General features: G+C 48.2%; 1 protein-coding gene and 1 long non-coding RNA gene across 2 annotated transcripts in view; one reads left to right on the top strand and one right to left on the bottom strand.

Moving 5' to 3' along the window:
- The window catches only part of LOC138770775 (uncharacterized), a 170833-nt gene that overhangs the window by 116022 nt on the left and 30351 nt on the right, over positions 1-24460 (bottom strand). The gene's annotated exons all lie outside the window — the stretch shown is intronic.
- TC2N (tandem C2 domains, nuclear) overlaps positions 394-24460 on the top strand; it is a 36073-nt gene continuing 12006 nt past the window's right edge. Inside the window, exons 1-8 of the mRNA XM_069950419.1 lie at positions 394-562; positions 4100-4161; positions 9741-9847; positions 18164-18394; positions 18664-18834; positions 20418-20497; positions 22425-22500; positions 22823-22923. Of these exons, the coding sequence (XP_069806520.1) occupies positions 9787-9847; positions 18164-18394; positions 18664-18834; positions 20418-20497; positions 22425-22500; positions 22823-22923 (720 nt within the window). The 5' untranslated portion in view covers positions 394-562; positions 4100-4161; positions 9741-9786. The remainder of the gene's footprint in view (positions 563-4099; positions 4162-9740; positions 9848-18163; positions 18395-18663; positions 18835-20417; positions 20498-22424; positions 22501-22822; positions 22924-24460) is intronic.

Raw genomic sequence — 24460 nt, 5'->3', positions numbered from 1 at the left:
TACTGACACTGGCATCGGGAGCCTCCACCTATAGATACTGACACTGGCATCGGGAGCCTCCACCTATAGATACTGACACTGGGAGCCTCCACCTATAGATACTGACACCAGGAGCCTCCACCTATAGATACTGACACTGGCACCTGGAGCCTCCACCTATAGATACTGACACTGGGAGCCTCCACCTATAGATACTGACACTGGGAGCCTCCACCTATAGATACTGACACCAGGAGCCTCCACCTATAGTTACTGACACAGGTACCGGGAGCCTCAGCTACCGTCTAGCTCTGTGTATAAGCCAGGTTGGCAACAGGTGGTGCCTCTCCAGTCCTGCCAGGCGCTGCCATCCCCTCCTCCTCTGTCCCTGGCAGCCACTCCTCCAGGTTACAGCAGCTCCCTCTCCTTCTGCTCTCAGGACTGGCAGTACCTCCAGGATAACCCCCGGCTATGCCAGCCTGCTGGAGAAGGATTATACTAGTTCCTGCAGCCCCCCAGAGTACTGAGAGACCCCTCTAGATGTCCGGATAAATCTCTGGGATCCTCCTCACCTGTACAACAGGTAAAGAGTCCCAGCCATGTGCCATGCTGGAGATTTCACAGTCACTGCTCTATTGTGTGTGGGTGCAGCAGGACAGTGCTATCTGTATACTGTCCACATTATACAGTGTATATATTATATATAGTATGTGTGCATCTGCCTTCCTGTCACTGTTATGTGCAGGTCTGTGTGTTTGCATGTATATGTGTACTATCTGTATACTGTCCACGTGATACATAGTGTCTATATTTTATATGTGCATCTGCCTCTCTGTGTGTTTATATGTATACAGTATATGTGCTGTTATGTACATGCATGTATGATTGTATATGTATCTGTACGTATGATCAGTGTGTGTATGTACGGGCGTACTTTTAGGTATGTAGGTCTACTTGTGTATATGTATGTGTTTTATGTCTATGTAGATCACAGCTGTGTATGTCTCCATTATAATCGTGTGTACAATACATGTCTGTCTATCCATAATGATCACGTATGTATGCATCTATGTACATGTATAGCCATTATCATCCCATCTGTGTACTGTAAGTCCATTTAGGTCTGTATGTCTTCCATTATAATCACATGTATGTCTGTATGTATGTATATCCATAATGATCACACGTGTATATTTCCATGTTTGTTATAATCACATCTATATACATGTATAGCTTATATAATCATATCTGTATATGTCTCCATGCCCATTATAATCACGTACGTATGCATGCATGAGGCCATTATAATCCCAAGTCACATGCATGTATATAGTCAGTATAGCGGGGGCTGCAGCAGACTATTACATAGGAGGAGCAGTATGTTGTGTGTGTACCGATGTGGTCACTAGTCATATCATGTATTATTGCACTGTGTGCCGGCGTCGCTCAGTATTACTCCGATATGGACTGAAGTTATTATATTGGGGACCATTTCCCTAGATCCAGTGACATTTATATAGCACTATTTCTCAGAAACCGAGTGTGTGTCTCAGGGAAAGACGGACATGGCCAGAGGTGAACAGAGAATGCAGAAGCCCCTGTGTAAGAACAGAGGCCCCATAGAGCGCCCCCTCGAGGCCCCATAGAGCGCCCCCTTATGGCCCCATAGAGCGCCCCCTTATGTCTCTACAACCATCCACCAGCCACTGTGAGCTATAACTGGAATCTAATATGGTGGCGGTGGACCCCAGGACAGAGGCTATGTCCACCCCTGAATCCCAGTCCCAACAGTCTATCACAGGATGGATGTGGGTTTATAATAGTTACAGTATTATAATGTACAGTGACATCTGAGATGACATCATGGCGCCCCCTGCTGTTCTGTCCTGTTAGAGTCCCCCACCCCAGTATACAGTAACTAGAGGCAGCCCAGGGTTATATCCCAGAACTGTATGGAAGGGGATTCACAGTCTGGGGCCTGGAGATCTGGTTATAACAGGGAGGAACGCTGCATTTTTAAAGTGGCCTCTGAGAAATAAGAGCTGGATTGTGATTGGTTGCCATGGTCGCCACGGTCTTGGTTGTTGCGTTGTACGTATATTTTGCTATAAATTGCATTAGATAAGTAGGGACCTTGTTGTGTGGGTGTGGCCTAATCAGGAAGGGGCAGGGCCTATCTCCATGTTGGTTTCTGCAATAAGGCGTTAAGTAATATTTATCCAGATGGGAGACAATAATATTTGTTCAGAGCTTCTGATATGAAGAAAAGTTATCACAACGTCCTAACGATACAAGGAAACCGAGGCGTCTGACAATGAGAGAACCGCCACTGGTACACAGTGAATAACGCAATATGTGTGGGAAGGTTCCGCCATAAAGTTCAGCACTATCATCTGGGCCCTTAAAGGGGTTATCTATCCAAAGATGTAAAATTACCCCGTATCCATAGGACCAACCAGAAGTACAAAACACAGAGACCCCCAGAAAGCAAAGCTGTTCACATGTTTTAACACATCAAAAGTTTTTCCAAATAACAGGAACACTTTAAATCCTGGGATGACCCCCTTTAAGGTTAGCTGGTAGCTGACATTCATATCAGTGACCGGTGTTCTAGAGGATTCCAAAGATTTATCCCTCTAGATGCCACAGTCCTTCATGAAGACAGCATCTAGGTGGTTATTGGTGTCAATTCTAATCAGCACCCCCAGAAGGTAATATTGGGGTGCCATGGGCCTTCTTAAGGTTTGTGTGGCTGCAATGCACACTCTACCATCACTGACTGCCACAGCAGACTGTACTAGTCGATCACAGACCTAACAGGACACTGTAATACCATAGTATTGCAGTGTACTTATAAGCAATCAAAATATCTTGTGTTCAGCATAAAATATATATATAATTATAAATCTGTGTCTTTAAGGGTGCGTGGCGTGTGACGGCTGCTGGTGCGGCAGATATTAGCTGGCGTGACCCATGGGATTTGCTGCAGGAAGTATTCTGTGCGTTATGTTTATATAGCGTGTTGGCATCTGTGTGCCCGGGCAGCTCCCCGTGTTTACTGCTGGAACGTCTCTGGCGTTTTTATACGTAGCCTCTGGATGCAGATGGGTTACTTCCCCGCTCCCTACCAGACACGACACGTGACACGTCTTAACAATGTAAACAGATGGGGAATCACTAAGTGACTGTGTCACGTGTGCGGTACTGTCATACGTGTATGTGGACGTCCTAACAGGGGGGTGAAGGTTATCAGGGATTCCCCCTGATGTCCTGCTGCATGTGGCTGGTGATACAAGTCGCATCACTTATTACAGATACAACCTGGCTGCCAACAAGACAACTCCCATTGAGGACAAGGATAATACAGCAAGTGCGACTTCTGACCATAAACCCATCAGGTGTAATGACAGTGAATGGTGGGACACATCGCAATTACCATGCAAGTCACATCTGTAATAATGTCTCGCAACAGGTCGCATTAAATATTTTGGTGGCACAACTCGGGTAACACTTGCTGTCGCCCTCGCCCCGAGGGTGGATTTTATTCCTGTGTCTGTTGCGTCGCAGTCATGCTATGTTGCAGTTGTAATGCGGCACCACTAACATTACGTGCAGTGTCACATCTTATGGGTTCACTCCTCGCATGTTGCTTTTTTTAGGGTATGTTGGCGTTTTCCTGCTTTTCCACAGCAGCACGTTATGCGTTTAGCGTTTTCGTCAGTCGTAGCGTTTTCCTTCCATAGATTTCTGTGTGCATATCTGTGATTTTCTTTAACAGAAATCACATGATGGAGCCTTGGGGCGCGTTCACACATGGCCGACACGCTGCTGATTTGCTGATTTGTCGCAGGTTTGTTACTGATTTTCACTTTCCCATTGAACTTAATTCGAAAAATCCACAACAAATCTGCAGCGTTTTGGCCATGTGTGAACATAACCTCACAGGAGAGGAGGGAATTGGAGGCATTATTTAGTGCAGGTACTTTCAGGGATCGCTGTCCCTCTCACATGGTGAGGAGGAGGAGGACAGAGGGAGGGAGGTCACCGAGGAGGAGGAGGATGTGTCCAGTGTGAGGATAACACAAGCGTCCTATAATAACACAACTCACTTCTATTACAGGGATGGACGTGTCTGGTCAGCACTGGCGCTGGTGACGGACTCCTGCGGACAGGGATATATCGGTAGGTTATTTACTTCATATATGTCTTCATTATAAGAGGCCGGTCACATTAGGCAGTTTTTGATGCAGTAATTTAAGCCAAAGGCAGAAAATGAGTCGATGAGATGACATCCGTATGCTGTAAAATCAGCCGGAGTAACATCATGCGGCACACTTCTAATTTTACAATACATGATCCGCATCTGCAACACCAATTATTAGAGAAAATTAACAGTATATTCACTGTCTGCAGCTTTGGCTAAAAAAAACTGCAGGTGTGATTACAGCCCAATACAAAAACCAAGCTCAGCTCATACAATAGAGGAACGCCTATAATAGAGGGGTGACTATAATAGAGGGGTGACTATAATAGAGGGGCACATACAATAGAGAGACGCCTATTATAGAGGGACACCTCAAATGGTGGGGCACATACAATAGAGGGATGCATACACTAGAGCGACGCCTATAATAGAGGGGCACCTATAATAGAGGGGCACCCATAATAGAGGGAAACCTATAATAGATGGGATCCATAATAGAGGGAAACCTATAATAGAGGCACGCCTATAATAGTGGGAAACCTATAATAGAGATAGAGGGGCGCCTATAATAGAGGGGCTCATACACTAGATGGACCCCTATAATAGAGATAGAGGGGTGCCAATAATAGAGGGGTGCATACACTAGAGGGGCACCTATAATAGAGGGGTCTATACAATAGAGGAACACCTATAATAGAGAGGCGTATAAACTAGGGGGACGCCTATAATAGAGAGGCATATAAACTAGGGGGACACCTATAATAAAGGGGCATATAAACTAGGGGGACACCTATAACAGAGGGGCGTATAAACTAGGGGGGCGCATATAATAGAGGGGCGTATAAACTAGGGGGACGCATATAGAGGGACACCTATACTAGAGGGACGCCTACAATATCTCCTTACTGAAACCCCACGTGCCACCCAGTAATTGGTTGCTGTTCCCCGGATTTTCCTGCGACTTTTATACCTTGATATCATCTCGGGGTAAATGTCGGTTCTAAGGTTTCATTGCAATTAAAATCTACATTTCTAGGAAAACTGTAAGGAAAGTGAGTGTGTGTGAGGTGTAATTACCGAGCAGATTTAGCTGAGATTTGGGAGCCCGGCTTACAGGTAACTCCACAGTCTACAGCGTGGATAGTTCTGGTGACTCCTTCACAACTTAGAATTACTGACGCCATTTAACCCTTTACAACCTGCACCGACAATGGAAAGGTTGGTGACTTGGTAGTTTAGTTCCTTGTCATTTTCTACATCTGTGCTTGTGCTGAGTGAATAGGAACATTTTTCCTAGCATGTTCTCTAAGCCATCTTACTATAGCTGTTGCCAAACTACAACTCCCAGCATGCCTTGACAGCCGAAGGCTGTCAGGGCATGCTGGGAGTTGAAGTTTAGCAACAGCTGTAGAGCTGCAAGTTGGGGAATAGGCTCCACCAGTGGATAGCATGGAAGGCTAATGGCATGCTGGGAGTTGTCGTTTTGAAACAGCTGGAGAGCCAGAGTTTGGGGACCAGAATGCACTGATGGAATGCAAGGAAGGCATGCTGGGAGTTGTAGTTTTGCAATAGTTGGGGAGCCACTGTTTGAAGAGTACTGATCTATCCCTCTTGAGCATTTTCTTTGGTTTCTTTGTATTATATATAGAAGTCCTCACACAATCCTCTGAGCTGCCTGGGCCTGGATACTTGTAGGAGACGCAGGACTAGCTCTGGCCTGGAGATGTGTTTGTCTCACAGAGAATTGTCTAGATACAATGGTAAAAAACCCTCAGCAGTGAGAGGTATGGGGTCAGCGTGAGGATTTGGCCTATGGATGGAGACGTGTGCTGGAATGGCGATGAGATAGAGAATATATTAGGAGACAAGAAATTAAATTGTGGATTTGGAAAAGTTCCCCAGCATACCCAGTCTATAGTGAGGGCGGCCATTGGATTGGCAGATCATCAGCTCACTTGTCTCCTTGGCTCGGGGTATTCTTAGCCTGATAGTGAGGGCGGCCATTGGATTGGCAGATCATCTGCTCACTTGTCTCCTTGGCTCAGGGTATTCTTAGCCTGATAGTGAGGGCGGCCATTGGATTGGCAGATCATCTGCTCACTTGTCTCCTTGGCTCGGGGTATTCTTAGCCTGATGGTGAGGGCGGCCATTGGATTGGCAGATCATCAGCTTACTTGTCTCCTTGGCTCGGGGTATTCTTAGCCTGATGGTGAGGGCGGCCACTGGATTGGCAGATCATCAGCTCACTTGTCTCCTTGGCTCGGGGTATTCTTAGCCTGATGGTGAGGGCGGCCATTGGATTGGCAGATCATCAGCTCACTTGTCTCCTTGGCTCGGGGTATTCTTAGCCTGATGGTGAGGGCGGCCATTGGATTGGCAGATCATCAGCTCACTTGTCTCCTTGGCTCGGGGTATTCTTAGCCTGATGGTGAGGGCGGCCATTGGATTGGCAGATCATCATCTTACTTGTCTCCTTGGCTCAGGGTATTCTTAGCCTGATGGTGAGGGCGGCCATTGGATTGGCAGATCATCAGCTTACTTGTCTCCTTGGCTCGGGGTATTCTTAGCCTGATGGTGAAGGCGGCCATTGGATTGGCAGATCATCAGCTCACTTGTCTCCTTGGCTCAGGGTATTCTTAGCCTGATGGTGAGGGCGGCCATTGGATTGGCAGATCATCAGCTTACTTGTCTCCTTGGCTCGGGGTATTCTTAGCCTGATGGTGAGGGCGGCCATTGGATTGGCAGATCATCAGCTCACTTGTCTCCTTGGCTCGGGGTATTCTTAGCCTGATGGTGAGGGCGGCCACTGGATTGGCAGATCATCAGCTCACTTGTCTCCTTGGCTCGGGGTATTCTTAGCCTGATGGTGAGGGCGGCCATTGGATTGGCAGATCATCAGCTCACTTGTCTCCTTGGCTCGGGGTATTCTTAGCCTGATGGTGAGGGCGGCCATTGGATTGGCAGATCATCATCTTTCTTGTCTCCTTGGCTCAGGGTATTCTTAGCTCTAGGACAAGGTGATCTGTGGTATTATTGGGTTATTGGCACCGCTTATCGCAGGTTTTGTTTTGGAAATTTTGCTGATTTACCTGCAGAGAATTTCCATGGGGTGAAGTGTACACAGATAACGCTGTATGTACTGCCAGAGATCCATGGCAGGGTCACAGGCCATGTGCGAGGGCTGCCATATTTCCCGGGCTGATAGGGACTCATTGCATCAGAAGACCGGGGGTAACATGGGAAAAAAGTGTGAATGACCCCATCGTAATAAATGGTATAGATTCATTCTCCATAATGTGCTGCTTAGAGGAAGTATCTAAGTCTGTGCGATACTGCCTGCTGAGTTGTGTATCTAAACCTGTGTGATACTGTCTGCTGAGTTGTGTATCTAAGCCTCTGTGATACTGTCTGCTGAGCTGTGTATCCAAGTCTCTGTGATACTGTCTGCTGAGCTGTGTATCTAAGCCTCTGCGATACTGTCTGCTGAGCTGTGCATCTAAGCTTGTGTGATACTGTCTGCTGAGCTGTGCATCTTAGCTTGTGTGATACTGTCTGCTGAGCTGTGTATCTAAACCTGTGTGATACTGTCTACTGAGCTGTGTATCTAAACCTTTGTGATACTGTCTGCTGAGCTGTGTATCTAAACCTGTGTGATACTGTCTGCTGAGCTGTGTATCTAAACCTGTGTGATACTATCCACTGAGCTGTGTATCTAAGCCTCTGCGATACTGTCTGCTGAGCTGTGTATCTAAGCCTGTGTGATACTGTATGCTGACCTGTGTATCTAAACCTGTGTGATACTATCTGCTGACCTGTGTATCTAAACCTGTGTGATACTATCCGCTGAGCTTTGTATCTAAACCTGTGTGATACTATCCGCTGAGCTGTGTATCTAAGCCTCTGCGATACTGTCTGCTGAGCTGTGTATCTAAGCCTGTGTGATACTGTATGCTGATCTGTGTATCTTAGCCTGTGTGATACTGTCTGCTGAGCTGTGGATTTTTATTGTTTCTTTGATGATGATGATGATGATGATGATGATGATGATGATGATATTATTATTATGTGTTTTTACAATTCCCCTGTGGGGAAAATGCTATATTTTAAGTAAAGAAAAAAATATATATATAAAGAAATTGCTAAAAATATCAAATGCAACTCAAAATGTCAACAAAAAATGAAAGTGCTAAAGATATACAAATGTTGTAAAAGGTAAATAAATCCAAATACAGAACAGTGTGTGTGACACCGACCTGCGGCTTCCATCCCATCACTGAGGTTTTTATGTTTTCTCTCTTTGTGTTTGTATGGTGACCTCTCTGCAAGGTGTGAAGCTCAGGGTCTTGTCCAGTTGGAAGCGCTACCATATCAATATACATTATATATATATATATATATATATATATATATATATATATACACACACAATGGTACCTTGGTTTAAGAGTAACTTGGTTTAAGAGCGTTTTGGTTTAAGAGCTCACAGTTTTTCAAAATTGTGACTTGGTTTAAGAGCATTGCTTTGGTTTAAGAGCTCCCTGTACTGGGTGGGAGGAGGAGTGGAGGAGGGGCATGGTCTGCATAGCGGGGTCTACAGCCCTGTACTCTGACCCAGGAAGTCTCCCTCACCTTCCAAATCATAGCAGATCCACTTCAGGCTGGGGCTTGCATCAGGGGACAGGACTGTGGGGGTAATCTCTCCATAGCTGTAACCCCTCTCTTCCCGGACAGAGAGCGCTGCATGTATGTGCCCACATCTGTCCTGCTCATTTCTTCATACTCCCTGCAGTCTCTGTCAGCCCTGGTGTTTTCCATCTTCTCCATTACTATACAGTAACTTATACTATCACATATTCTGTTGTTTCTGAATGTTTGTTTCATTAGTTTTACATGTTATTCAGAATAATAAATCATTATTTTGGGGTTTGGAACCAATTGTCTGCATTTCTATCAATTCTTATGGGAAAATTTGCTTTGGTTTAAGAGTGGATTTGGATTACAAGCACAGTCCCGGAACGAATTATGCTCGTAATCTAAGGCACCACTGTATATGCATACTAGATGCTGGGAGATATATATATATATATATATATATATATATATATATATATATATATACACACACATACTGGATGCTGGGATATATATATATATATATATATATATATATATACACACACATACTGGATGCTGGGATATATATATTCTGGATGCTGGGATATAAATATATATATTTATTTTTTATATATATATATATATATATATATATATATATATATACACATACATACATACATACTGGATGCTGGGATATACATATATACTGTATGCTGTGGTATATATATACTGTATGCTGTGGTATATAATCTGTCACTTATAATCGCAGCTGTAATTGCTGCTCGGGTCACTTACAGTAAATCTTCCTTATCTGTGAACAGTGAATCATGCAGCTGATTTGCATAACCCCGCCCTCTATGCACCTGTGCAGGTAGACAGGATGAGCGGAGGATGTGTATGGATTCCTCCAGTAACGTGCTGTGCCTCCTCTGCTTTGCAGGAGACATTGATGGTCCGGCCTCCGCTCTGTGGGATACACATGTAGGATGGCTGCGGAGTTCATCAAGAGCTGCTGTAAGGGATGCTTCCAGGGGGAGAGCAAGAGCGGTGAGTGACAACCTCTTCTTACTACATCCTATGTGATACTACCTGCTCAGCCACTGTATCTAAGCCTATTATGTGTGATACTGTCTGCTGCAAGGGATGCTTCCAGGGGGAAAGCAAGAGCGGTGAGTGAAAACCTCTTCTTACTACATCCTATGTGATGATACCTGCTCAGCCACTGTATCTAAGCCTATCATGTGTGATACTGTCTGCTGTAAGGGATGCTTCCAGGAGGACAGCAAGAGCAGTGAGTGACAACCACTTCTTACTACATCCTATGTTATACTACCTGCTCAGCCACTGTATCTAAGCCTATTATGTGTGATACTGTCTGCTGTAAGGGAAGCTTCCAGGAGGACAGCAAGAGCAGTGAGTGACAACCTCTTCTTACTACCCCCAGGAGCACTAAACAATGGACCACCAGTCACTAGAGGACCCCAGGAGCTCTAAACGATGGCCCACCAATCACTAGGGGACCCCCAGGATTGCTAAACAATGGCCCACTTGTCACTAGGGGACCCCCAGGATACCTAGACGATGGCACACCAATCACTAGTGGACCCCAGGAACACTAAACGATGGCCCACCAATCACTAGTGGACCCCAGGAGCACTAAACGATGGCCCACCAATCACTAGTGGACCCTGGGAGCACCAAACGATAGCCCACCAATCACTAGTGGACCCTGGGAGCACCAAACGATAGCCCACCAATCACTAGTGGACCCCAGGAGCTCTAAATGATGGCCCACCAATCACTAGGGGACCCCCAGGATTGCTTAACAATGGCCCACTTGTCACTAGGGGACCCCCAGGATAACTAGACGATGGCACACCAATCACTAGGGGACCCCCAGGATAACTAGACGATGGCCCACCAATCACTAGTGGACCCCAGGAGCACTAAACGATGGCCCACCAATCACTAGTGGACCCCAGGAGCACTAAACGATGGCCCACCAATCACTAGTGGACCCTGGGAGCACCAAACGATGGCCCACCAATCACTAGGGGACCCCCAGGAGCGCTAAACAATGGCCCACCTGTCACTAGGAGAACCCAGGAGCATTAAACGATGGCCCACCAATCACTAGGGGACCCCAGGAGCTCTAAACGATGTCCCACCAATCACTAGGGGACCCCAGGAGCTCTAAACGATGTCCCACCAATCACTAGGGGACCCCCAGGAGCACTAAACAATGGCCCACCAATCTCTAGGGGACCCCAGGAGCTCTAAACGATGGCCCACCAATCACTAGTGGACCCCAGGATAACTAAACAATGCCCCACCAATTACTAGGGTACCCCCAGGAGCATTAAATGATGGCCCACCAATCACTTGGGGACCCCAGGATAACTTAACAATGGCTCACCAGTCACTAAGGGACCCCAGGAGCGGCCCACCAATCACTAGGGGACCCCAGGTGCACTAAACAATGGCCCACCAATCACTAGGGGACCCCCCAGGAGCACTAAACGATGGCCCACCTGTCACTAGGGGACCCCCAGGATGACTACACGATGGCCCACCAATCACTAGGGGACCCCAGGAGCATTAAACGATGGCCCACCAATCACTAGGGGACCCCAGGAGCACCAAACAATGGCCCACAAATCACTAGGGAACCTCCAGGAGTGCTAATTGATTGCCCACCAGTCACTCGGGCCCCCAAGGACACAACCCATTAGGGGACCCCCGGGGAGTACAAACCACCAGTCACTAGGGGACCCCCGGGGAGTAAAACCCACCAGTCACTAGGGAACCCCTGGGGAGTACAACCCCCTGGGTCACTAAACAACGTCCCACCAGTCAGTAAGTCACTAGGGAACCCCAGGAGCACTAAACCATGGCCCACCAGTCACTGGGGACCTCCAGGAGCACTAAACGATGGTCCACCAATCACAAAGTCACTAAGGGACCCCAGGAGCACTAAATGATGGCCCACCAGTCACTTGGGACCCTGGATACTTTCCTGTGAGTCTCTGGGGCAGGTGCTTCTCACTGGGCTCCTCCCTAATATCCTCCCTTAACAAATGGAGATATGACAGTCCCAATGTGTGGTCAGCGGCCCTGGCAAATACCTGATAGTGATAAATCTATAACCGGTTACATGATCATACACACGGCTCGTGGGTGACCCGAGTTCTCCGCACACACTGCCCTATGAGGTCATAAGGAGTTAAAGGGGAAGCTCCCATATCCTGGTGCAGCCTTTAATTGTCAGGGCACGATGGAAGTTGTAGTGTGCAATGGGTTGGGGAACACAGAATGGGTCAGAAAGGGTCTCTATATTAGAGAGAGAGGACCCCATAGATGCTGTACGGAGTCTTCTGTCTTATAGCACTGCAGATATTTGTGCATTACATGGACCGCCCATTGTGCTGTGCAGGTCTCTTACTGAATATGAAGAGTGCAACACCAGGACCCTCTACATCATATAGTCTCACACCCGCTTCTTTCAGAAGCTGAGCAAAGTAGACAAACCCTTTAAGAAGGAGTCATTCAAAGCAAATGTACCACCAGGTACATCGCTTTTTTTTTACAACAGGGATCCTGGTGGCGCAGTCCTTTTTTTGAAACACTGCCCGTTTCCCACGCTCAACTCTCAACGCCATTCTTTTGCCATGCACTGCCGCGTTACAAAATAAAGAGCCATGCCACCGGGACCCCTATGCCGGCGCCGATCAGCTAATGTAAAAAAAAAAAACAAGTACCTGCTGGTACATTTGCTTTAAAGGGGTATTTCCTATCTCAACTAACAGTTATACTTATAGGATGTGTAAATATTTTGCACATACAATTGTTTACTAAACTTGTCTCCTTCCCCTGATGTTGCTCTTTTCTTCCTATTGCTGACAGCCTGTTGTTTAGGTTACCAACTACCAGTCTGCTCTAAAAGCAGTGGTCTGACTGGTGTATATAAAGTTCTGCACAATGGCGGCATTAACCCGTACCGCCTACAGATCATGGACTAGTACCACCTACAGATCATGGGCCAGTACCACCTACAGATAATGGACTAGTACCACCTACAGATCATGGGCCAGTACCACCTACAGATCATGGACTAGTACCACCTACAGATCATGGGCCAGTACCACCTACAGATAATGGACCAGTACCGCCTACAGATCATGGGCCAGTACCACCTACAGATCATGGACCAGTACCACCTACAGATCATGGACCAGTACCACCTACAGATCATGGACCAGTACCACCTACAGATCATAGACCAGTACCACCTACAGATCATGGACCAGTACCACCTACAGATCATGGGCCAGTACCACCTACAGATCATGGACCAGTACCACCTACAGATCATGGACCAGTACCACCTACAGATCATGGACCAGTACCACCTACAGATCATGGACCAGTACCACCTACAGATCATGGACCAGTACCACCTACAGATCATGGGCCAGTACCACCTACAGATCATGGACCAGTACCACCTACAGATCATGGACCAGTACCACCTACAGATCATGGACCAGTACCACCTACAGATCATAGACCAGTACCACCTACAGATCATAGACCAGTACCACCTACAGATCATGGACCAGTACCACCTACAGATCATGGACCAGTACCACCTACAGATCATGGACCAGTACCACCTACAGATCATGGGCCAGTACCGCCTACAGATCATGGGCCAGTACCGCCTACAGATCATGGACTAGTACCACCTACAGATAATGGGCCAGTACCACCTACAGATCATGGACCAGTACCACCTACAGATCATGAACCAGTACCACCTACAGATCATGGACCAGTACCACCTACAGATCATAGACCAGTACCACCTACAGATCATAGACCAGTACCACCTACAGATCATGGACCAGTACCACCTACAGATCATGGACCAGTACCACCTACAGATCATGGGCCAGTACCACCTACAGATCATGGACCAGTACCACCTACAGATCATGGACCAGTACCACCTACAGATCATGGACCAGTACCACCTACAGATCATGGACCAGTACCACCTACAGATCATGGGCCAGTACCACCTACAGATCATGGACCAGTACCACCTACAGATCATGGACCAGTACCACCTACAGATCATGGACCAGTACCACCTACAGATCATGGATTAGTACCACCTACAGATCATGGACCGGTACCACCTACAGATCATGGGCCAGTACCACCTACAGATCATGGACCAGTACCACCTACAGATCATGGACTAGTACTACCTACATATCATGGACTAGTACCACCTACAGATCATGGGCCAGTACCACCTACAGATCATGGACCAGTACCACCTACAGATCATGGGCCAGTACCACCTACAGATCATGGGCCAGTACCACCTACAGATCATGGACCAGTACCACCTACAGATCATGGACTAGTACCACCTACAGATCATGGGCCAGTACCACCTACAGATCATAGACCAGTACCACCTACAGATCATAGACCAGTACCACCTACAGATCATGGACCAGTACCACCTACAGATCATGGGCCAATACCACCTACAGATCATAGACCAGTACCACCTACAGATCATAGACCAGTACCACCTACAGATCATGGACTAGTACCACCTACAGATCATGGATCAGTACCACCTACAGATATGTGTATGGGGCCATAGAAATGAATGGGTCTGGACATGCGGACAGAATAAAGGGATTTCTGAGGGATACCTCTCAGCACTTGTTACCGTTGTATCCGATAATCCTGTGTGATCTCCATAACCGGGACTACAGACTGATTCACTGTAACCTGCAGAGATCCCTGCTGCTGCTGCTATGCTGGTCCCACACCGGCCATTGCACCCCAGACTAGGTCTCTTTCAGGATGAGCCTCCCATTTCATGAAAACCTTATGGAGCATCCCAGCAGGAGGAGGGTCCGGAGCTGTCACTCATAGGAAGCATGTGACCCTTCCTGACAAGGAGCTGCTGGGATCCTACATCATACGGGGACGAGACCCCTCACCCACAACCCCAGCAATGTTTTACTCACTCCCCAGACATCACTGATGGGAGAGGTTACTCTGAGATGCGTCACTGCCATCAGGTTCCTGTGCCATGTGTCTATGTTATACTGTGACTGATACACTGTGAGAGCTGCAGATCATTGCACTCTGTGTTATCTACTTCTTACATGGAGCCACAACTTCTTGGGATCTGGATTACTATAGGACATACATTCACCACATGTCATATCCGGCATCAAGGAAAACATATAAAGAGCGGAGAAGAAACATCAGAAAAGACCAGACTACAGGATGGCACCAGAGGGCACCAGACTACAGGATGGCACCAGACTACAGGATGGCACCAGAGGGCACCAGACTACAGGATGGCACCAGACTACAGGATGGCACCAGAGGGCACCAGACTACAGGATGGCACCAGAGGGCACAAGATTACAGGATGGCACCAGACTACAGGATGGCATCAGACTACAGGATGGCACCAGAGGGCACCAGACTACAGGATGGCACCAGACTACAGGATGGCACCAGAGGGCACCAGATTACAGGATGGCATCAGACTACAGAATGGCATCAGACTACAGGATGGCACCAGACTACAGGATGACACCAGAGGACACCAGATTACAGGATGGCACCAGACTACAGGATGGCACCAGAGGGCACCAGATTACAGGATGGCACCAGAGGGCACCAGACTACAGGATGGCATCAGACTACAGGATGGCACCAGACTACAGGATGGCACCAGAGGGCACCAGACTACAGGATGGCACCAGACTACAGGATGGCACCAGAGGGAACCAGACTACAGAATGGCAGCAGAGGGCACAAGGCTATAGGATGGCACCAGACTACAGGATGGAACCAGACTACAGGATGGCACCAGAGGGCACAAGGCTACAGGATGGCACAAGACTACAGGATGGCAGCAGACTACAGGATGGCACTAGAGGGCATAAGACTAAAGGATAGCACAAGACTACAGGATGGCACTAGGGGGCATAAGACTACAGGATGGCACCAGACTACAGGATGGCACTAGAGGGCATAAGACTACAGGATGGCACTAGAGGGCATAAGACTACAGGATTGCACCAGACTACAGGATTACACTAGAGGGCATAAGACTACAGGATGGCACCAGACTACTGGATGGCACAAGACTACAGGTTGGCACTAGAGGACACAAGACTACAGGATGGCATCAGACTACAAGATGGTACCAGAGGGCACAAGACTACAAGATGGCACCAGAAGGCACAAGACTACAGAATGGCATCAGACTACATGATGGTACCAGAGGGCACAAGACTACAGGATGGCACCAGATGGCACAAGACTACAGGATGGCACTAGAGGGCACAAGACTACAGGATGGCACAAGACTACAGGATGGCATCAGAGGGCACCAGACTACAGGATGGCACCAGACTACAGGATGGCACCAGAGGGCACCAGACTACAGGATGGCACCAGACTACAGGATGGCACCAGAGGGCACCAGACTACAGGATGGCACCAGAGGGCACAAGGCTATAGGATGGCACCAGACTACAGGATAGCACCAGAGGGCACAAGGCTACAGGATGGCATCAGACTACAGGATGGCACTAGAGGGCATAAGACTAAAGAATGGCACAAGACTACAGGATGGCACTAGGGGGCATAAGACTACAGGATGGCACCCGACTACAGGATGGCACTAGAGGGCATAAAACTACAGGATTGCACCAGACTACAGGATTACACTAGAGGGCATAAGACTACAGGTTGGCACTAGAGGACACAAGACTACAGGATGGCATCAGACTACAGGATGGTACCAGAGGGCACAAGACTACAGGATGGCACCAGAAGGCACAAGACTACAGAATGGCACCAGACTACATGATGGTACCAGAGGGCACAAGACTACAGGATGGCACCAGACGGCACAAGACTACAGGATGGTACCAGAGGGCACAAGACTACAGGATGGCACAAGGCTACAGGATGGCACTAGACTACATGATGGCACCAGAGGACACAAGACTACAGGATGGCACTAGACTACATGATGGCACCAGAGGACACAAGACTACAGGATGGCATCAGACTACAGGATGGTACCAGAGGGCACAAGACTACAGGATGGCATCAGACTACAGGATGGTACCAGAGGACACAAGACTACAGGATGCTACTAGAAGGCACAAGACTACAGGGTGGCACCAGAGGGGACAAAACTACATGATGGCACCAGACTACTGCATGGCACCAGAGGGCACAAGGCTACAGGATGGCATCAGGGGATCTGTTGTGGATTATCAGAAAGCAATGACATATATGATAATTTTCCATGTTTGCCGCCATGCCGTATATGATACAGGACTTTGTGCTTATGACGTATGGAGGAAACTGCTGGGATGTAAGGAGGAAGCGCAGAGCTGAGGGGCTGCTGCACTGTGTCATGTCCTCACCTGTCCCGGCCTCATTACATTACTCTATGTTTGATATTACACCACATTGTGCTGGGAGTCTCCAGGTTTACACAAGTATTTACTAAGGGAGGTCATATAACACATAGAGAGTATCTAAGCTTCCCTGCTGCGAGGATCACATCATCCCCAGTCCGGCAGGATACAGGACCAGTGGTGCCTATCATCTCCATCCATTACAATCTATTGTTCTCTGTTATCAGCCATTTACAGCTTAGGAGTGGCTGACTGCAGGGTCCTACTGGATAACTGCAAAAAGAGACCACCTACCTACAGCTGCTCAGGGGACTGTATCCCACATGATAGGCTTAGATACAGCAGACGTATACAGATACAGAAGTTACAGATACAGAAGTTTATTAGAAAGGCTCAGACATAGTTGCCGATCAAACAGCATCACACATGATAAGCTTAGATGCACTGTCTTAGCCTGACCATTGTGTGATACCATCCTGACCATTGTGTGATACCATCCTGATCATTGTGTGATACAAACCTGATCATTGTGAGACACAATCCTGATCATTGTGAGATACAAACCTGATCATTGTGAGACACAATCCTGATCATTGTGAGATACAAACCTGATCATTGTGAGACACAATCCTGATCATTGTGAGATACAATCCTGATCATTGTGAGATACAATCCTGATCATTGTGAGATACAATCCTGATCATTGTGAGATACAATCCTGATCATTGTGAGATACAATCCTGACTACTGCTAATCATTGTGAGATACAATCCTGATCATTGTGAGATACAATCCTGACCATTGTGAGATACAATCCTGATCATTGTATGATACAATCCTGACCGTCATCTCTGACATGGTTCTCTTCCTTTTCCAGCCTTGCCGGATGGAGGAAGCGTTGATGGTACCAGGAAAAGCTCCCATATTGTGGATCTGCCCCCAATGTCGTCCGTGTCCATTAAGAGGCAGGTGGGGTGCACAGAGGACTATCTGCTGTCCAAGCTGCCAGCGGACGGGAGGGACGTGCCATTTGTGGTGCCAACATTTAAGCCCTCCTATATACAGCCCAGAACAGTGACCAGTCCAACACACATGGAGGGTCTGAAAGGCAAGTGACCACCCTATAGTAGTATATAGCCCCCACATCCCATGTATACATGTTTACCCATCTTCCCCTATAGAGGATACATAGCTACACTGCTGGGTGGATATAGAGGTGATAGACATCAGTCACAGTGACAACAGACGTGACAGGTAGTGGTGAGATGACGCAGATCCATCTCCCTGACCTTTATTGTGCCCATCCCATCACGGTCATATACTTGTAATGTGACTCGCCCATTACTGGATAACTCTCTTATTCCTCCTGTCACTCAGGATCAGCCAGGGCCTCCTTCACCGACAGGAAGTCTGAGCTTTCCACTATGTATCTACAAGGACCCCATTATGATGTGGTGTATAATCCGGGGTACGTCCTGCAGCACATCTCACCTGACCTGAACCGGCGGGCGACCCTGAACCAGAACAACACCAGGCTGTACGGATCAGGTAAGTGTAACACAATGCACTATACGCTGTACGGTCTATGGGACGCCGCAGGGATGGGCTAGTACCTGACCCTGGGAGTTGTAGCTTTATTAAGATGGAGAGCCACAGGATGGAGACCGCTGTGCAGTGTATTATGAGACAGTTGGGGTGTAATATAGAATATAGGGCTGCAGGGGTGGTGTAATGCAGTCTTACACTATATATTTTGTGGATATAGTTTTTTATTGTATACTCTACAAGGGATGTTCATGTGAGATAATCTGCAGAGGCAGGGCATTGTTTAGTACAAAAATCTACAGGAGCGGGGCATTTTTCAGTACAATAATCTACAGGGGCGGGGCATTGTTCAGTACAATAATCTGCAGGGGCGGGGCATTGTTCAGTACAATAATCTGCAGGGGCATTTTCACTACAATAATCTGCAGGGAGGGGCATTTTTCAGTAAATAATCTTCAGGGGCAGGAAATTGTTCAGTATAATGATCTGCAGGGGCGGGGCATTGTTCAGTATAATGATCTGCAGGGGCGGGACATTGTTCAGTATAATGATCTGCAGGGGCGGGGCACTGTTCAGTATAATGATCTGAAGGGACAGGGCACTGTCTAGTATAATGATCTGCAGGGGCGGGGCACTGTCCAGTATAATGATCTGCAGGGGCGGGGCACTGTCCAGTATAATGATCTGAAGGGACAGGGCACTGTTCAGTATAATGATCTGAAGGGACAGGGCACTGTTCAGTATAATGATCTGAAGGGACAGGGCACTGTTCAGTATAATGATCTGAAGGGACAGGGCATTGTTCAGTTTAATGATCTGCAGGGGTGGGGCATTGTTCAGTACAATAATCTGTAGGGGTAGGGCATTGTTCAGTACAATAATCTGTAGGGGTGTGACATTGTTTTGCTATATATTGTATTTTGTGTAATGCACAAATATTCTGTAGATGTACTGTAACATTTACTATGTACTATATACTCTATAGGCGTTAGCTGCGTTTTTTAGATATTCTGCAGAGATTTTATTTTGCGAGGGTGGGGCAGTGTTCAGTAAGATCAACTGCGAGGTCAGGGCATTGATTTATAATAATGCAGGTATAGTGAGTTATTTCTTGTTCTGCATGTGTTATGTTAGACATGGGTCTAACTATAGCAGCTGCTGTTGGGCCCAGGGGCTGGAGGGGCAAAAATAATGCTCCTATTTGTGGTAAATAACAATGTATGGAAATGAGCGCCATATATCAGAGAATCCATATAACCACCTCCATTATTACAAAATTGTAGTATATAGCACAGGATAGCTTGAGCTAAAGGTGTAGTATACTGTAGTGTACAATGCAGATGCAGCCTGCAGTGACATATGTCCCAGAACTCGTTGTACAGTAACGTAATGATGAAACCAGAGTAAACACTGACTTGTCCGCTAGCTAAGATGATCTGCACATGAATCATTGTGTTTGCAGAACATGGCTGCACCTTGCTGGACGCTCTGCAGCCTGTACCTGCACAATTGTCATCATTGTCCCAAGATGAAACGTCTCTTCTCCCCAACACTGAAACTAAATTCTATTATCTCTGTGTTTCCAGTCTGTGACCTCAGAAACATCAAAAGCAGCGACACTCAAGGACTAAGCAGCTCCCTGTACGACCTCAGCAGCTACATCCAGGTACGAACAAGTGACCCCAATACCCTGCGGCTGTAGTGATCTGTCCAGTATGGGAGAGTGACCCCAATAACCTGCGGCTGTAGTGATGTGTCCAGTATGGGAGAGTGACCCCAATAACCTGAGCTGGTGATGTGTCCAGTATGGGAGAGTGACCCCAATAACCTGTGGCTGTAGTGATGTGTCCGGTATGGGAGAGTGACCACAATAACCTGAGCAGGTGATGTGTCCAGTATGGGAGAGTGACCACAATAACCTGAGCTGGTGATGTGTCCGTTATGGGAGAGTGACCCCAATAACCTGAGCTGGTGATGTGTCTGGTATGGGAGAGTGACCCCAATAACCTGCGGCTGTAGTGATGTGTCCAGTATGGGAGAGTGACCCCAATAACCTGCGGCTGTAGTGATGTGTCCAGTATGGGAGAGTGACCCCAATAACCTGCGGCTGTAGTGATGTGTCCAGTATGGGAGAGTGACCCCAATAACCTGCGGCTGTAGTGATGTGTAGAGTATGGGAGAGTGACCCCCAATAACCTGCGGCTGTAGTGATGTGTCCGGTATGGGAGAGTGACCCCAATAACCTGCGGCTGTAGTGATGTGTAGAGTATGGGAGAGTGACCCCAATAACCTGCGGCTGTAGTGATGGTATGGGAGAGTGACCCCAATAACCTGCGGCTGTAGTGATGGTATGGGAGAGTGGCCCCAATAACCTGCGTCTGTAGTGATGTGTCCGGTATGGGAGAGTAACCCCAATAACCTGAGCTGGTGATGTTTTCCGGTGTGTGAGAGGGACCCCAATAACCTGTGCTGGTGATGTGTCCGTTATGGGAGAGTGACCCCAATAACCTGAGCTGGTGATGTGTCCATTATGGGACAGTGACCCCAATAACCTGTGCTGGTGATGTGTCCGGTATGGGAGAGTGACCCCAATAACCTGTGCTGGTGATGTGTCCATTATGGGACAGTGACCCCAATAACCTGTGCTGGTGATGTGTCCGGTATGGGAGAGTGACCCCAATAACCTGAGCAGATGATGTGTCCGTTATGGGAGAGTGACCCCAATAACCTGAGCAGATGATGTGTCCGTTATGGGAGAGTGACCCCAATAACCTGAGCTGAAGATGTGTCCGTTATGGGAGAGTGACCCCAATAACCTGAGCTGGTGATGTGTCCAGTATGGGAGAGTGACCCCAATAACCTGTGCTGGTGATGTGTCCGTTATGGGAGAGTGACCCCAATAACCTGTGCTGGTGATGTGTCCAGTGTGTGAGAGGGACCCCAATAACCTGTGCTGGTGGTGTGTCCGTTATGGGAGAGTGACCCCAATAACCTGAGCTGGTGATGTGTCTGGTATGGGAGAGTGACCCCAATAACCTCCGGCTGTAGTGATCTGTCCGGTATGGGAGAGTGACCCCAATAACCTGAGCTGGTGATGTGTCTGGTATGGGAGAGTGACCCCAATAACCTGTGCTGGTGAAGTGTCCGGTATGGGAGCGTGACCCCAATAACCTGGGCAGGTGATGTGTCCGGTATGGGACAGTGACCCCAATAACCTGAGCTGGTGATGTGTCCGGCATGGGAGCGTGACCCCAATAACCTGAGCTGGTCATGTGTCCAGTATGGGAGAGTGACCCCAATAACCTGAGCTGAAGATGTGTCCGTTATGGGAGAGTGACCCCAATAACCTGAGCTGAAGATGTGTCTGTTATGGGAGAGTGACCCCAATAACCTGTGCTGGTGATGTGTCCGGTATGGGAGAGTGACCCCAATAACCTGAGCTGGTCATGTGTCCAGTATGGGAGAGTGACCCCAATAACCTGTGCTGGTGATGTGTCCAGTATGGGAGAGGGACCCCAATAACCTCCAGCTGTAGTGATGTGTGAATACATCCTTATGACCGCTGCTGGACCTGACTCCATTCACTTTTCCAGAGATACGACTCTGTCTCCAGTATCCGGAGCAGTAACTCCTCCAGGAAGGACTCACAGGGGAGCAACCGCAGCCTTGGTACGTGTGAGGGTCCCCAATGTATGCCCACAGGACACCATCACTAATAGTTTCCATGGGTTCTGACACAGACTGGTTGCTAGGGTAGCAGACAGCCCATACCCAATCTATCCATAGCAACAAGTGTGCAGCAGCCGGGCCCTGGCCCTGTTAGCGCCCTGTTCTGCCGGGGGCCAGGATGTTCTGTAATCTTATAGCTGGATTACATTTCCTGTTTATACATACAGATCATCCGACCATAAAGCGTCAAACACTACAAAGCCAAGGCAACCTGATCCCCGTACCCTTCATGACTCCGCAGTCACTTTCCCTTTTGTTGCAGACACAATAACCCTGTCGGGGGATGAGCGGGAGTTCGGGAGGTTACACTTCAGGCTGCGATACGTCACCGCTGTGGAGCAAATCTGGATTACTGTGTTACAGGTAAGTGATGCACTGCACCCTATAGAGCTGTATATGGGGGACGGCCCTGCACCCTATAGAGCTGTATATGGGGGACGGCCCTGCACCCTATAGAGCTGTATATATGGACGGCCCTGCACCCTATAGAGCTGTATATATGGACGGCCCTGCACCCTATAGAGCTGTATATGGGGGATGGCCCTGCACCCTATAGAGCTGTATATAGGGACGGCCCTGCACCCTATAGAGCTGTATATGGGGGATGGCCCTGCACCCTATAGAGCTGTATATATGGACTGCCCTGCACCCTATAGAGCTGTATATGGGGGATGGCCCTGCACCCTATAGAGCTGTATATATGGACTGCCCTGCACCCTATAGAGCTGTATATATGGACTGCCCTGCACCCTATAGAGCTGTATATATGGACTGCCCTGCACCCTATAGAGCTGTATATATGGACGGCCCTGCACCCTATAGAGCTGTATATTGGGGATGGCCCTGCATCCTATAGAGCTGTATATGGGGGACGGCCCTGCATCCTATAGAGCTGTATATGGGGGATGGCCCTGCACCCTATAGAGCTGTATATATGGACGGCCCTGCACCCTATAGAGCTGTATATGGGGGATGGCCCTGCATCCTATAGAGCTGTATATGGGGGAAGGCCCTGCACCCTATAGAGCTGTATATGGGGGACGGCCCTGCACCCTATAGAGCTGTATATAGGGACGGCCCTGCACCCTATAGAGCTGTATATGGGGGAAGGCCCTGCACCCTATAGAGCTGTATATGGGGGACGGCCCTGCATCCTATAGAGCTGTATATGGGGAATGGCCCTGCACCCTATAGAGCTGTATATATGGACGGCCCCACACCCTATAGAGCTGTATATATGGACGGCCCCACACCCTATAGAGCTGTATATATGGACGGCCCCACACCCTATAGAGCTGTATATATGGACGGCCCTGCACCCTATAGAGCTGTATATATGGACGGCCCTGCACCCTATAGAGCTGTATATATGGATGGCCCTGCACCCTATAGAGCTGTATATGGGGGATGGCCCCACACCCTATAGAGCTGTATATATGGACGGCCCCACACCCTATAGAGCTGTATATATGGACGGCCCCACACCCTATAGAGCTGTATATATGGACGGCCCTGCACCCTATAGAGCTGTATATATGGACGGCCCTGCACCCTATAGAGCTGTATATATGGATGGCCCTGCATCCTATAGAGCTGTATATGGGGGATGGCCCCGCACCCTATAGAGCTGTATATATGGATGGCCCCACACCCTATAGAGCTGTATATATGGACGGCCCCACACCCTATAGAGCTGTATATATGGACGGCCCCACACCCTATAGAGCTGTATATATGGACGGCCCTGCACCCTATAGAGCTGTATATATGGGGGACGGCCCTGCACCCTATAGAGCTGTATATGGGGAATGGCCCTGCACCCTATAGAGCTGTATATATGGACGGCCCCACACCCTATAGAGCTGTATATATGGACGGCCCCACACCCTATAGAGCTGTA

The sequence above is a fragment of the Dendropsophus ebraccatus genome, chromosome 13, assembly GCF_027789765.1.
Source record: "Dendropsophus ebraccatus isolate aDenEbr1 chromosome 13, aDenEbr1.pat, whole genome shotgun sequence".
Classification (NCBI taxonomy): domain Eukaryota; kingdom Metazoa; phylum Chordata; class Amphibia; order Anura; family Hylidae; genus Dendropsophus; species Dendropsophus ebraccatus.
The sequence above is the reverse complement of the archived record's forward strand: the minus strand, read 5'-3'. Positions and strand labels throughout refer to the sequence as shown.